The sequence below is a fragment of the Meriones unguiculatus genome, chromosome 5, assembly GCF_030254825.1.
Source record: "Meriones unguiculatus strain TT.TT164.6M chromosome 5, Bangor_MerUng_6.1, whole genome shotgun sequence".
NCBI lineage: Eukaryota > Metazoa > Chordata > Mammalia > Rodentia > Muridae > Meriones > Meriones unguiculatus.
This window is the reverse complement of record NC_083353.1, coordinates 1603736-1618661: the sequence shown is the minus strand read 5'-3', so window position 1 is coordinate 1618661 and position 14926 is coordinate 1603736. Positions and strand designations below refer to the sequence as shown.

Here is a 14926-nt window from a genome sequence, read left to right as displayed (position 1 = left end):
GTAAAGCTGTAGTTCCAGGAGGCTGGGCAGCACCTCCTGCCAAGAGAGGAAGTGCTGTAGCTTTGATTGGAGACCTGTCCAGGAGCTATCCTGGACCCCGATGTTTGTTCATCACACACTGCAGCTCTTTAAACAAAACATTTATTGAGCGCTTTCCATGGGCCAGGCACCAAAATCAGGGAGTTGACAATACAAAACTCCAAGGGCTTTCCCTGCCCTCAAGGAGCTTCCAGTCTAGTGGAGAGGCAGACCACACCACAGGCCAGTGAGCCTGGAGGGATCGGTGTGGCAGCTGGGGCTAGGGGAGGCACGGAGACACTCAAGGCTCCTTGGAAGAAATAAAATCTAAGTGGAAAAGTGTCAAACTACCAAAGTGAGAAGGAAGGGTATCAAAGCAGCAAGAGAGCCTGGTCTCTGCATGCAGGAGGCTGGGACCCCGAGCACAAGTCAGGTAATGAGGGACCAGGACACCAGGAGCCTCATACACCATGCCAAAAAGTCTGGTCTTTATCCTGAGGGCAGGGGGGAGCTAGGCAAAGTTTGGGGTCAAAAAAGACTTGGCCAGCTGTATTTTAGAAAACAAAACAAAACTCCAGCTGGCCATAGGCTAAAGAAACACAGAAAACTGCCAAAGCAAAAGAGGTGAAAGAGACGACAGTAGGAGTGGCTCAAACAGATGCTAAGAATAGATTGGATGTGGGACAGAGAGAGAAAGCAATATCCTGCCTGGCTCCTGAGCCACCCTGAGACCAGGGCAAGCGCTAGAAAGAGCAGGTGAACAGAGCAGAGATTTCTGTTCAGATTGTCTGTGCCCACACGGCAGCAGAACTGTGGCTAAGTTTGGAAGGGGCTAGGGCCGAAGGTTGGCCCTGGCTTCCTCCGCAGCATCCCGAAGCCACCAGCACAGCTGGGCTCCCTCAGGCAATCTACAATACAGCCAAAGAGCCCCTGCTGTAAACAGATCAAGAAGTCTGTACAGAAACTGAAAGGACAGGGAGGTAAACAGCCAGCCACATAAGGGCCAGGAAAGTGTGAATCAAGGAGCAGGCCATCAACTGTCAAGCTACCCCAAGACCCAGGAAATGATGACTCCAGAGGTGTAGCCTGGGAAAGGCCCTGTCCAAGCACTGACCAGCAGGCAGGATGAACAAAGACAAAGACAAAGTAGACAGCAAGGCAAGGGTCAGCCTCAGCCCGCTGGTGACGGCAGCCTCATGTCCTATACCTTTGCCCACCCAGCTGGCAGAAATAGGTCTGGTGATCTCATCTGTAGCTGCAAAACAAAGTTCATGGAATGGCAGGCTGAGACTCAATAGAAATGCAAGAGTCAACGAAATGAAGGATGCGTGAGACAGAAGATGGCCGCAAGCTGGGGTGTTCCCCATGCCGGGTCCACATCTGCACCTGGCAGCCTCACTGTGAGGGACGGGATTTGGCCAGTGGTGTGACCCAATCCTGCCTTGTGAAGACTGGGTCATACTGCCTGGCTTCACGCCATGGACTGTTGAGCCCTTGCGAGGCACTGTGGTTGGAGTGCAAGGCCAACAGACGCTGGTCTGTGCCCGGGGCGGGGCCCACCTTCTTAGAAGGCAGAGCTAGCATCCCTCCAGGAGCCGGAAGTGCGTGCGTGCGAGGCCTGTGTGCTCTGCGTGGCAGCCTCCCCCAACCCCGTTCCTCAAGAAAGAGGCCACAGCCTAGGCTGCCTAGAAGCCAGTGTTTATTTATTATTTTGTTGTTGAGCCTGAGAGAGAATTCATCAAGAAACCTCTCCTTTTTCTCAAAGGAAGGCATAAATAGGATATTGTAGACTGTCTTCTGCAGCTCTAGCCCAGCCATAAACTGTTTCTGTTTCCCCCATCTGGACTATCAAAGTCTGGGGAAGGAAGACATGGAAAGAGGGAGGAGCCTCACAAAAACTGCCTTTGCCCACTCCTCCTCACCTCTGTCCCCTCCCACTTAGGGTCACAAGAATCCTTTCAGAAGGGCAAGCAGAGCAAGAATTCCAGAAGAGGAATCCCTAGAGCAGGCTAGCCCAGTCCAGGCAGAAGGTTAGAGGGCAGAGAAGAACTCCTTGGGTGTTAAGGCAAACAGTGCCACCTAGAATCTTTATTCAAAGGGGAATCAGCATTGGACAAGACCCGCAGTTTGACAGCAAAATGCACTTATGTTGCAAGTGCCAACCCTCAGCTCTTCCCTGTGGTCACTTGCCTGAGAACCTGCTGTCTGTCCCCAGCTTCATAGACCCTCGCTGTCTGCCCCATCTGACCAGACCCAGCTCTGGGGGGGGGGGCTGGAGACACAGCCTCCTGGCACAGCAGGCTCTGCCACCCTCTCTGGTGTCCCTGGCAGATTCAAGCTCCCTGAGGAGGGTGGGATGGTGCTTCAGAACAAAGGGGAGGGAGACCTGGGATGGCAGAAGACACCCTCCAGGCTTCCAGGCACTAGTAGCCCAGAATCCCAGGGACCTGGCTCTACGGGTCTTGCCCCCAACATGCCCTCCCCAAAGAGTCAGTATATCTTCTGCCGACTGGGTAGGATGGCCTCTTTGATGAAGGAGAAGACAACCAGGATGCCTAAGCGCTTGCCTCGCTTGCCTTTGGTGAAGTAATTGGAGACCACGTCATCTGTGGAAACACAGGCAGGGAGATGAGTGTGCGCGTGCATGCGTGTGTGTGTGTATGCAGTTCTCACCGCCCAGAGCCCCGAAGCTTTCTCTCAGGGCTGGCACCCGTCCCCCCACTTGATGCAAGAAGCCCTTCCTCACCGCCTGGCTGCATGGTAGAGGGCAGGACATTCTCCCCAGCCGAAAGCGACACGAAGAAAGCGAACGGGATTATCCACAGGCAGAATGTGAAGTAGGCCAGGACCTGGTGACAGGAGAGACTGAGGAGGGAGAGCCCCAGGGGTGCCCACAAAGGCCCACCCTACCCCTGCAGGAGCTGGCACCCAGGAAGCAGAAACTTGCTGACACTGAGACTGTTGGGGGAGGGGAAGTACAGCTGTGACTGAATGCAGTCCCTTCCCAAAGTGACACTATTCTTTCTCTGGGGCTTCAAGTGGGAGGAATCCTGGGCAGGTGCTGATGGAGCTAGGGCTAGGAGGTTGCTACCCAATCCTGCCTTGTGAAGACTGGGTCACACAAGCCAGCCTGGTGGCCTTTCTGGACTTGAGGATGACGCTACTGGGGCGCCCAAAGGACTCAGCGAGGGAGGGCAGTGTCCTCCCAACCCAGCCACAGGGAGCCCTTCTGTTCCTCAGATGCCCTGCCTTCCAAACCATCATTGCATCTTTTGTCTATGAAGAACATGGTTCCTGAACGGAGCCAGTTTGGGATCACAGCTGCACTCACAAAATAGATCCTCTCAGTCCCTTTCCTCGCCCGTGCCCGCTGCCACAAATGTGTGCTGGACATCTTACCTCCGAGAAGGGATAATATTCTTCCGCAAAAAACTGAAATGCCAGGTAATGGTTCACCACCACTAGCCCTGTGGGGATGGAGAGTCTGGTCACTGTGTGCTTGCCAAACCCAGAAGGCCCCAAAACTGGAGCCCCAGGTCTCAGTCTTGACCCTACACCAACTCAAAGCACAGCTCTGGGCCAAGTGCACTGTCTAAAACTCAGTCCCTACCTGTTAAGATCAGGTGCTCAGCCCCAGCTTTCCAACTGCGGAAGGCAGCAGGGACAGAATCAGAAGGTGGACCGGAACACTTTTATAACTGGCATGTTATGAAAGCAGGTTTGTGTCAGTGTGTGCGTGTGTTACATAATTCATGATCACACCATTGCTCTCCCAGGGCAGCAGCTGAGGAGAGGTCATGGGCAGGCAAAACACACAGCCCAGCGGACTCCGCTCCACACTGCACAGCAGTCCAGAGTTTTCTTCTATCTCCCCCTTCTTTCATAAGATTCCCTGTACTCTGCCCAAAGTTTGGCTATAAGTCTCAGCATCTGCTTTGATACCCTGCTGGGTAGAGTCTTACAGAGGGCCTCTGGGGTAGGCTCCTGTCCTGCTCCTCGTTTTCTCTCTCTTCCAATGTCTGTCCCGTTTGCATTTCTGAGTGAGGATTGATCATCTTACCCAGTGTCGTCGTCCTTGCTTAGCTTCCTTAGGTGTACAGATTTTAGTATGTTTATCCTATATTATATGTCTAATACCTAGTTTTAAGTGAGTATATACCATGTGTGTCTTTCTGCTTCTGGGATACCTCACTCAGGATGATCTTTTCTAAATCCCACCATTTGCCTGCAAATTTCATGATTTCCTTGTTTTTAATTGCTGAGTAGTATTCCATTGTGTATCCTTTCTGTATCCATTCTTACACTGAGGGACATCTGGGTTGTTTCCAGATTCTGGCTATTAAGAATAAAGCTGCTACGAACATGGTTGAGCAAATGCCCTTGTTGTATATTTGGAGATAGACCTGGAGGGGACAGGAGCTCCACAAGGAGAGCAACAGAACCAAAAAATCTGGGCCCAGGGGTCTTTTCTGAGACTGATACTCCAAAGAAGGACCATGCATGGAGATAACCTAGAACCCCTGCACAGATGTAGCCCATGGCAGCTCAGTCTCCAAATGGGCTCCCTAGTAGGGGAACAGGGACTGTCTCTGACATGAACTCAGTAGCTGGCTCTTTGATCACCTCCCCCTGGTGGGGGGGGCAGCCTTACCAGGCCACAGAGGAAGAAATGCTGCCAGTTCTGATGAAAGCTGATAAACTAGGGCCAGGTGGAAGGGGAGAAGGACCGCCCCTATCAGTGGACTGGGCAAGGGGCATGGGAGGAGAAGAGGGAAGGAGGGGCTACAGTTGGGATACAAAGTGAATAAATTGTAATAAATTAAAAAAATAAGAAAAGTTTTCCTCAGAGAGGGGGTACTCTCAGGGTTCACTGGAAATCTAGAAGGGGCAAGACACACCAACCTATACTGATATGCTCTGGCTCCGTGCAGTCATGGGAAAGCAAGCAAGGGGATAGCTACTGAGAGGCACAAACCCTACCTCTTCCACGACACCGTGAAGGGCAGGCACCAGAAAGACCACGTCCCCCCATAGCTACAACAACTACATGTCTCCTTTCTGCCCTTTACCATGAAGACAGCACTGTGCCACGCCACACAGCGAGGCTAAGGGACACTAAGGCATAGGCGGCACCTTGTGCTCACAAGGTCCCTCAGAAAACTCTCCCAGGCATCCAAAGGGCAGGCCAAGGGAGTGACATAAGGAGTCTGAGGAGCCTTCTGGGGGCCAGAGCTGCTCTCTGGGAGACACACAAGGAGCCTGGTACTGAACAAACTCTGAGATACAAATCACACCTAGCATTGAGAGAAGATGCCTCAGCTCTAACAATCTGCCCTTCTACGGATAATATTGAGATTTTTCCCCCAGACACAGAAACCTAACTCTAAAGCATACTCCACCACATGCCATCTTGTTCTAGGAGAAACAGCAGTGCCTGGGACCAACCACTTTCTAGAACCTTTCTCAGGAACATTTGTGTACATCTGTGACCACTGCATAAACCAACTGGGTCTAGCAGAGTAGCTCAGGGATGGAAAATTACTTTCCAGGGACAGGAAGTAGTAATGGGGCCAAGGCATGAAGGCAGGACCCAAGCGTGAGGCAGTGCAAACTTCCGTGGATGTGGTGAGAAAAGGCAGCTCCTTTTGTTGTCTCTGTGACTTTGGGAGAGGAGATGTCTACCTGGTCCCATGCTTTTCAAAGAGACCACGTGGTTCTTAAAGGTGAGAATCACTCAGCCTTGGAATGTGCCTTCTTTCTTTCCCAAGTCCTCCTTCTAACTTGCCTCTTTGGCAAGGTTGTCCTAGCTGGAGCCCCTCCCCTGATGAGGGCTAAGACAGGCCCTGGCATCATGAGGAATGAGAAGTCATTTTCCCCCCGAGCAGCCTGGCCTCCTGCAGGACCTCCTCCTCAGCTGGGTCCCGTCAGTGTCGGGAACAGAGTGCCCACATCCATCACATCAAGTCCTCCCTGCTTGTCCCCTCTCACCGCATGACAGGATGAAGTTAGGTGATGTCAGCATGATGAAGGGGAAGGTCTGGAGAAGGCCAAAGTAGACGAGGTTGGTGAAAAGGCCCACGCCAATCATGCTGGTGGGGAATCGCTCAAAGACGTAGAGGCCGATCAGCACAGCTGTGGAGAACTGAAATAGGCACAGGCACTGGATGCAGGGGACCTTCAGGCCACCTACTCTACCCGCCCCTGCCTGCCCTGGCCAGTGCTACAAATACGCTTCGGATTTCTTGGTTCATAGTCACCTCCATGGCCACACTCAGCTCTCAAAGGTGGCATCTTTGAGGGTCACTTCTAAGATTTTTGACAGTGATACAAAGTAAGAAAAAACATTTTACACAGTATCCCACCAAACGCACATCCACATGGTGACGGAGCTCACTTTCAACTGCTCTGTTCTAGCCTTCACAGTTGTTATCGTTCTTAGAGCTGGGGATCTAACCAAAGACCACATGCATGCCCACTCCCTCCACCCCGTTTCCTATTTTCCTTGAGTGCTAAGCATGATCTACTGAATCAATTTCATAACTCAGTAATGAATCAAGACGGCAGTCTGAGAAAGGCTTGAGTTGTCAGTGATGAAAGGACTAATTGCCATACCAGCCACACCCACAGACTGGGCCTGATGCCTTGTCTTCACCACAAACTGCAACCCCAGGCTATGCTCGCAATGAAAGTTGCTGCAGACAGTAGGTGAGTGAAAGGTAAACTTTCCTATCCAAAGACTTCCCACAGCAACCTCAGCCTTCCTCACAGCTGCCAGAGAAAACCTTTTCACAGCCTCGCTAGCAGTGGCACCAAGTCTTCCCTTGAGGCAAGAGAAAGGACCAGGCATGCTCCCTTAGGACAAATCATGCTGATTAGAACGAGCAACAAATAAGTACTAAAAACTGTCCTTAACGTCCCTCTAAGTTCTAAGCCTGAACTGGGGTTGGGGATCTGGGGCTGGAGACAGTGAGCACAGTGGGAGATAACCACATGGAAAGCAAAGCCATGAGTACCTGTCACTGAAATACTTCACTGTCACCTTAAGGAATGGCAATAGCTTGGGAAACAATGCCACATGAGGCTGGAGTGCCCAGAGTGATCTGGACACAGGAGTGCAGAGTGCAGGGCAGGGAGGAAAGAGGACACACCCTCAGAGCCTCGGTTCTCAGCACCAAAAACACAGTCCCAGACCAAACGGTCCCCACTTCCTGCTTCTGAGGCGGGGCGAGCAAGCCTTGGGCGACCCCAGGGAAAAGCTGTCACTTACCCAAATCATGTACTTAATGATTCTGCTGGTCGCCACCGTATACTCTTCTATGAGCTCTGCCAGGTAGTACAGTCCAGCCGCTGTGTTTGGGGAGGGGTGTCCCAGGAGGGGACAAACAGGAAGAGATCAGCCAGGACCACCCCCACCAGCCTGCTCATCCCTTAGTTCCCACCGACCCTCCCCAGACTCTAGGAAGTCGGGAACATGCCAAAGCACCCCTCGGGATTCCCTTCTCATCTGCACAAGTAGAACTTTGCCAGGACACCTGCAGAAAGACCGGATTTGACGGCACAGCCTAAGGCTAACCTCTGCCCTGGGAACCTTAAACTCCACTCAGTCACTCAATCGCCAGCTGCAGAACACTCAGTTTACAGGCCGGGTGAGACAGACAGGGGCCTTCCCCTGCCCTAGCTGGAGGGGACAGGCAGAGCGGGCAGCCCAGGGTCCCGAGAGCAAGAATGCGTCTCGGGGACCACGTATCCCCTCCGGAAGGTTCGGCCGAGGTCCAGTGGGGCCAGCTCCAGGTCGCCCGCGCCTAGCTGCAGAGCGCAGCAGCGGTTGGCGACTCGGGGCACAGGGGCGTGCGCGGCCCGGGTCAGCGCTCTCACCGACGGCCAGGGTGATGAATGCGACCTGGACGAACAGCGACAGCCAGCTCAGCACATACATGAACCACATGGCGCCCCCCGGGCCGCCGGGACGGGCCTGCGCGGTCCGGCTCCCGCGACACTGAGCGGCCGCCGCCGTGCTGTCCCCGCCCCGCGTACGCCGAGAGGAGCGGGCCGGAGCGCCGCGCCCGTGCGCACCCCCCCCGCCAGGCCCGCGAGCGCCGCCAACCGGCTCGGAGGATCGCGCTCGCGCTGCGCCCTGCAGCGAGGCCCACACAGAGAGCTCAGGTTAACAGGGACCAAGCCTGGCTCAAGCCTGCTACGCACCGCCACGGGTCCGACTTTTCTGCGAGAGGGAGGTTGCCGCATCTTAGGTCACACACCAGGAAGCCGCACAGTCCGGAATTCCGGCTGCCTTTAACAGCCCTAGCTCTCTCTCTTTTGCAATACAGGTCTGCACCTTTGCGCGCGGACTGAGGCTACCGCTAAGCACTGACAGCCGGCAGGCGATCATCTGAGAGAGCACCGCCTAGTGGCCGACACAGCAAGCTCTGAATGCCGAGGTGCCTCTACCTCAGACTTAACAGCTCTGGCGGGGCTCTCAATTAGATGTATGCTGCCATACTAGGGCAAAGCAAAACTTTTTTTTTTTTTCGAAACAAGGTCTCTACGAAGTCCTGGAACCTGCTCTATAGATCAGGTTAACCTCAGCCTCACAGAGATCAGCATGCCTCTGCCTCCCAAGTCCTGGGATTAAAGGGGTAGAGCCACCATGCCCAGCTTTTTTTCTTTTTTGAAACAGTCTTACGTGTTCCAGGCTGGCCTTGCAACTATGTAGCCTAAAATGACCTTGTGTTCCTGATCCTCTTGCCTCTACGACTGAGTGCTGGAATCATGGGTGTGTGCCACCATATCACACACAGAATCCTTTCCTGATTCATAAAGTAAGTGCACATTCATAAACAAAGCAAAAAAGGAACTGGGCACGGGATGGTCCAGTGGCTAAGAGCATATGTTACTCTTGCAGGAGACCCAAGTTCAGTTCCCAGCAAACATGTGAGGTATCACAACCACCTGTAAACCCAGATCCAGGTGCAGGAGATGCCTCTGGCCTCACTGGACACCTGTTAAGTGCACATACCCTACACAGACAGACACACGAGCACATAATTTAAAACAAATTGGCCACACATGGTGGGGCATGCTGTTAGTCCCAGTACTTAGGAGACAGAGGCAGGTGCATCTCCGTCAGTGTGTTGTAACAAAAAAAGTTCCAGAGTAGACAGGGCTACATAGTGAGACCCTGTCTCAAAACAAACAATAAGAATAAAATAAAATAATGTAAATGAGTAGAAATGCTTCATGGCGGGAGGAAATATAAAGGTGCCCCCTGATGTCTCTTTAGACCTGGAGATAGAGGAGCCCAAGGCCCCTGACAGCCGGTGCTCCTGCATGTCACTGTGCTGCTAGATCTGTTGCACCAGCTGGCCGCTGCCACTTGCCCCTCTCTAGAGCCCTAACTGCCTGGGCAGTCGGGGCTGGAGACCTGAATTTCCTCTCACAGCAAGAAAGACAAGCAGGAAGGAATGAAAGGCAGTCTCTTCTTCTGCCCATTCAGGCCAACTCCACACCCGGGGCTCTGGAGCCCTGGAGACCAAGCTGAGCAGGAGTCCTGGTGAGGAGGGCCAAACCCAAGTCTCAGTTCCAGAGGCTTAGTCACGTGCAGAGCTACTCGGCATTTGTTTGCCTTCCAAGGTTGCAAGGCCCCTCTCACCTTCACCCATCACACATCTGCGACTGAATGTGTGGCGGGAGGAAAGTAAGAGCTCAGCTGCATATAGGTCTCCTCCCTGGGAACCGCTGCTGAATAGTTTCTTTAGCTTTTTGCCTGATCCCAAGGTCAGAGGACACTAAATGCCGGCAATTCCCAAGCTCTCACTCTGTGCCAGACACGGCCTCAAGTGACCCAGATGGGCTGCCCCAGGCAGCATCTGGGGCAGGAGATGGTACCATCGCCGTCTCTGTCTCACACAGAACTGAGGCACTCCCATCCAAATCCACACAGCTAGAGGAGCCAGGGTTTGAATGTGGGCAGCCTGGCTCCTGTCCACTTATGGGCTGCGTGCTGCCTCAGCTCCAGGCTTCCTCTTTCTTCTTTAGCTTTATCTGGGCAGGGACACTGAGAACTCACAGTTCCTTCCTTGGCCACCACTGTTCCCCTACACTGTACTTTTAATAACTCGCCTTCCAACATTCTCACAGACTCACACATCCACTGGATCTAAGACGAGGGACACTAACGTGGAGCTGTGGTGTCAGCAGTCCACCCTCCTGTCCACTAGATTGTCTTAGGAAAGCTGAGGGTGTTGAGTCGCCCTGATGGCAAAAATCCCTTAGTTGGTGTTGTTGACATCTGCCCTCTAGTGGTGATCAGAGGAGCAGCAGAGAATAGCCAGGAGTGATTTCCTGGCTTCTTGAAAGGAGTTTTGAGGGACAGATTTCCTGCCAGTCTTGCAGAGAGGGCCAGCCAGGGAGGCGTGAGAGTGCCCACCACACATACATTGCATACACTTGTGGACAGGGTTCATTTCATCACTGAGCCTCTGCTCCCCTCTCTTGCCAGGCCTCAGCAATGGGAGTGAGAGAAAGACAGACAGCAAGATACTCAGAGGTCAAACCCCAGCAGAAAGAACCAGGCCTCACATGCCTGACCTCCTTTCCCGGTCGGCCCTCCAGGCCTCCCAGAAATGGCATGGGGTGGTGGGAGTCTTTAGCAGGTGTATTCCCATCCACTCTACTCCGTGACAAACATATAACATACCTCGAATAGATGTTTCCTTGGGTGCCCACCTCCTGGGGGCCAGTTTTCCCGGTGATGGTTCATGAGGTGAGAAAGCTTGTTTGGTACCCTGTAGCAAATTAACCAGATAATGAGCAAACTAGGAAAGCTCCGACCTCTGCATGACACACACAGTCATCCAAGCCTTTGGGTGCACCAGGCCCCAGCCCTGCCCCGTCACATGTGGGGGCTGTGAGCTGAAGGGCTTTCTAGCGAAATGTCCTCAAAGGTTCTAGATCATTGTTAAAGCGCTGTCTCCTGACATGCCAGGCCCATTACGTGCAGGTGTGCTGTGGTGGCCTGAAAAAGAAAGGCCTCACAGGCTTCTGCATTTGAATGTGGGGTCCTTGTTGGAATTACTGAGGGAGAATTAGGAGGAGTGGCCTGTTGGAGAAGGTGCGTCACTGGGGGTGGGGTTTGTGTTGTCAAAAGCCCATGCCATTCCCGGTTAGCTCTTTCTCTCTGCCTCAAGATGTAAGCTCTGGGCTACTGTTGAGAGCCAGGCCTGACTGCCTGCCGCCAGGCTCCCTGCCATGATGGACGTGGACTTGCCCTCCACGTAGGCCCCATTACACTCTTCCTCATATAACTTTCCTCAGGGTGTCCTACCACAGAAGGAAGTGATCACAGAGTGCACAGGATTTGAGGGGAGTTATAAGAAGCCAGTGGGGGAGGGCCAGGCCCTGACATGTTAAAGGAAAGCTCTAGAGCCAGAGAGCTCTCTGAAATAAAAGGGTTTGTGAGACTATTACAGCCAAAAGGCAGGAAGACGGGCCCAGTTGAGCGTTCTCCCTTGGCCACCAGCTGCAGAACCAGGTGTCTGCCTGTGTTCTCAGAGCAGTCAGTGGCGCAGCCTGTGTTCTTCTGGCCTCTCTAACAAGCCCGACTTGACCGCCGTCCTCAGTATGCCAACCAAAGAGACAAGTGGTGGTGAAAAGCCGGGGAAGGAGACTTCTTCACTGTGGGAAGGAGAACAAAATGGTGAGGTCCATCTTCAGGGAACAAACGGGAAGTTTAAGTTTCAACGGAGAACTGAGCAGCTCTGGCGAAGGTGTGGTCCTCCGGTCATTGACCCTTTATCACCTCAGCTCCAGTCTCTCCTGCAGGTGGTCCGGCAGGCAGTCAGAAGTTTGTGAAATCTTCCTGGGCGACAAGCTCCCACTCTGGCTGTCATTGGTTTCAGGCCACGTCCTTCTCCGAGTGTGCGATTCCTTTGGGACAGCCAGTTTCTCAGAGCCCATTGTCTCCACACTGTGATGGCTGGAGTGAGGGCCAGAAGCATGTCTTGAGAGCAGCTCTCTTGCTAGGATGACTACCCCAGATATTTGATCATGAAAATCTGGGTGCTGGTGAGCTGGTTCAGTGGGTAAAGGCGCTCGCCCCCAAGATCAAGGACCTGAGTTGGAACCCTGGGATCCACAGGGTGGAAGGACGGGACAGATTCACACACTTTGGAATCCTGATTGCCAGGCAGTGGGGATGACAAGAGGAAGGAAGCTGCTCATTGAAGCCAAAGCACCCAGTTAGGATGTCCCCACATTAGATTTGCCTTGTCTTAGCTAGGGTTACTGCTGCTTAGATAAAACAAAGCAAGCTGGAGAGGAAAGGGTTTATTTGGCTGACACTTCCACATTGTAGTTTATCACTGAAGGAAGTCAGGACAGGAACTCAAGCAGGACAGGGACCTGGAGGCAGGAGCTGATGCGCAGGCCATGGAGGAGTGCTGCTTACTGGCTTGCTCCTCATGGCCTGCTCAGCCTGCTTTCTTATAGAACCCAGGACCAGCAGCCCAGGGATGGCACCAACCCACCATGGACTGGGCCCTCCCCATCTATCACTAATTAATAAAATGTCTTACAGACAGATCTTCCGCAGCATTTTCTCGACTGAAGTTTCCTCCTTTCAGCTAACTCTAGCTTGTGTCAAGTTGATGTAAAACTAGCCAGCACATCCATCTTGTCTTGATACTTTCTTTCCAACCAGTGTTGGGCCTTCCTATTCCAGCTGCCCCCACATTTAACTCTTCCAGGAAGGACAACGTTTCTGTCTCTCCTAGAACCCCCTTAGGACAAATGCTAGGGCTCAGCCCTTGGAGGGAACTCGGGCTCACGCGCTTCGGACTCTTACTGACTCCTGGCCCTCCCAGATGGACCCATCATGAGCAGATCTTCAGATCCTCATTTCCACAGTTTCCCCGAGGCACCTGGGAGGGAGCTACTGCCTTGGGAACAAGGGCACAGAATGCTCTGGCCACAGGAGTCCTCCTTCGTGTGCTCCACAGTTGTGTTAGTGTGTGGTGGAGGGGCCTGCATGGGGCCAGGATCTCCTCTCCAGTCCAGCCTGTCTCTTGCAAAAGTAGCCAAGCTGTAGCTTCCCAGCCCCACATTCTCCTGCAACATGCCTGTCATGGCAATACCTCCAGCCAAGCTGGCAACAAAGTTTCTTCCTGGCTTCCGGTGTGTACCACAGCCCACATCTTCATTGGTCCATCTTGGCCCCTGGCTCTAAAGCGACTTTCCAGGAGTGTCTACCCTATGTGGGAGGCCCTGTGTCTGCTCACCCACAGCTTGGCCATCCCCCACATTGCAGTCTGTACTGTGCCTACAAAAACACAGCTCTCGCCTTAAAAGGAATGAGCCAAATATGAGTGACCACAGCTCAGGAACACAGGTTCAGGTTCCCCCCAAACACCATAGCCCAATGTGGAGACAGTTTCATGAAGTTGTTATGGTATCACAAAATTGAAAACTAAAAAAAAAAAAAAAAAAAAAAAAAAAAACATTGGTAGAAATCAGAATGGCAATCACAGAGAAGCAGCAAAATCTATGTTACAGACAGATGCTGTCTGATGGTACTCTCAGACTTTGGGTTTGCAGAAGCTAAGGGTCTGTTTTGCGATCTAGAAAGGACTTTACCTGATACTTGCAAGATGTCAGGTCACACAGCGAAGTGGCCAACATATGGCTACTAAGGATACTAATACTAAGGATACTAAGGATATGGATACTAATGATAGCCCAAGATAATTTGGTTCCAGATCTGCAACATTCTGACTCCCCACAATTGCAGGCGTTCTCCTGCTCAAGCAGCCATATAGAATCTTTGACAAGTGTTTCTTTTGTTTTGGCCCCCACCCCAAAATTCAGTTTACACTGCACTGGAAAGGGTCACTTTGCTCTTCTCACCTCCCTCATCACTAACCTCCTTGCACTCCCACGGTGGGGGACCAAAGGGATATGAATCTGTAGCCAAAGCCAGAGGTCAGTCAGAGACCAGATCTACAACAGTGGCCACGCATATAGCTGCATGTGCATGAGAGAGACAGAGAGGGAGAGAGAAAGGGACAGAGAGAGAGGGGGAGATGGTATATCTACTCTCTCTATCCAGACTCTCTATATAGACTATATAGATTTAAACTCTCTGTCTCTCTCATGCACATGTAGCTGGATAGGAGAGAGATGCAAACCTGCGGACTTACTGCACAGAGCAGCGCCTTGGGAGAGGGACTTGCATCTATTTGCTGTGTCCATCTGTGGCCCAGCTGAAGGTGGCAGCATCCTCCTTGAGAGCCTCCAGGTCGTCTGGGGAAGAGGGTGTTACAGACTTCTGAGGCTGACAGCCCCAAGAGACACTCACTTGTTTATTCTCCCAGAAAAGCTCAGACACAGAGAGTCCCTGACAGCAGGCAGGGCCTGGAACAAGCAGTGTGCCTGGGTAGGTGGACGGTGGGACATGCTCACATTCAGAGGGTAGCAGAATGGCTCCAGTTTGGCCTGAATCAAACATAAACGTGTGGGCCCACCCACAGACACATCTAACATCCTAAGGACATCCAAGCCATCCTTCTTGTTGCAGCAATATTCTCTAAGCTGAAATATTCTGCCCTGGGTGGAAGTCCCCGAGACTTAAGAGCTCTAAGGGGCCTTAAAACTCAAGAACTAATAGACCTGTGAGTCTCAGGAACTCCCTGAAACTGACCAGATGCAGCGGCCTCTACTGCAAGTTGGTATAAAGCAGTAAGGCTTCCCCAGGAGATTCCCTGACCTGCAGAGCTGCCTGGAAGGCACACAGAGTTCTAAGTTTCCATTTTGTGAGTTGTCAGCCATACTGGAGTAGCTTTCAGTCATTCATCTGCCTTGAGTCAATCATATTCCTGAATTAACCCTTCACCCATATACATATAACACCACTAAG

At 52.5% G+C, this 14926-nt stretch overlaps 1 protein-coding gene across 1 annotated transcript; it reads right to left on the bottom strand.

Moving 5' to 3' along the window:
• Positions 1-125: 125 nt before the first annotated feature.
• Positions 126-8048, bottom strand: Tex261 (testis expressed 261). Its single transcript, XM_021641681.2, has 6 exons — positions 7894-8048; positions 7286-7365; positions 6007-6160; positions 3418-3485; positions 2765-2867; positions 126-2624 (listed from the first exon to the last, which is right to left on the bottom strand). The coding sequence occupies exons 1-6, from the start codon at positions 7961-7963 to the stop codon at positions 2509-2511; spliced, it is 591 nt and encodes a 196-aa protein (XP_021497356.1). The 5' UTR covers positions 7964-8048; the 3' UTR covers positions 126-2508.
• Between the last annotated feature and the right edge of the window lie 6878 nt (positions 8049-14926).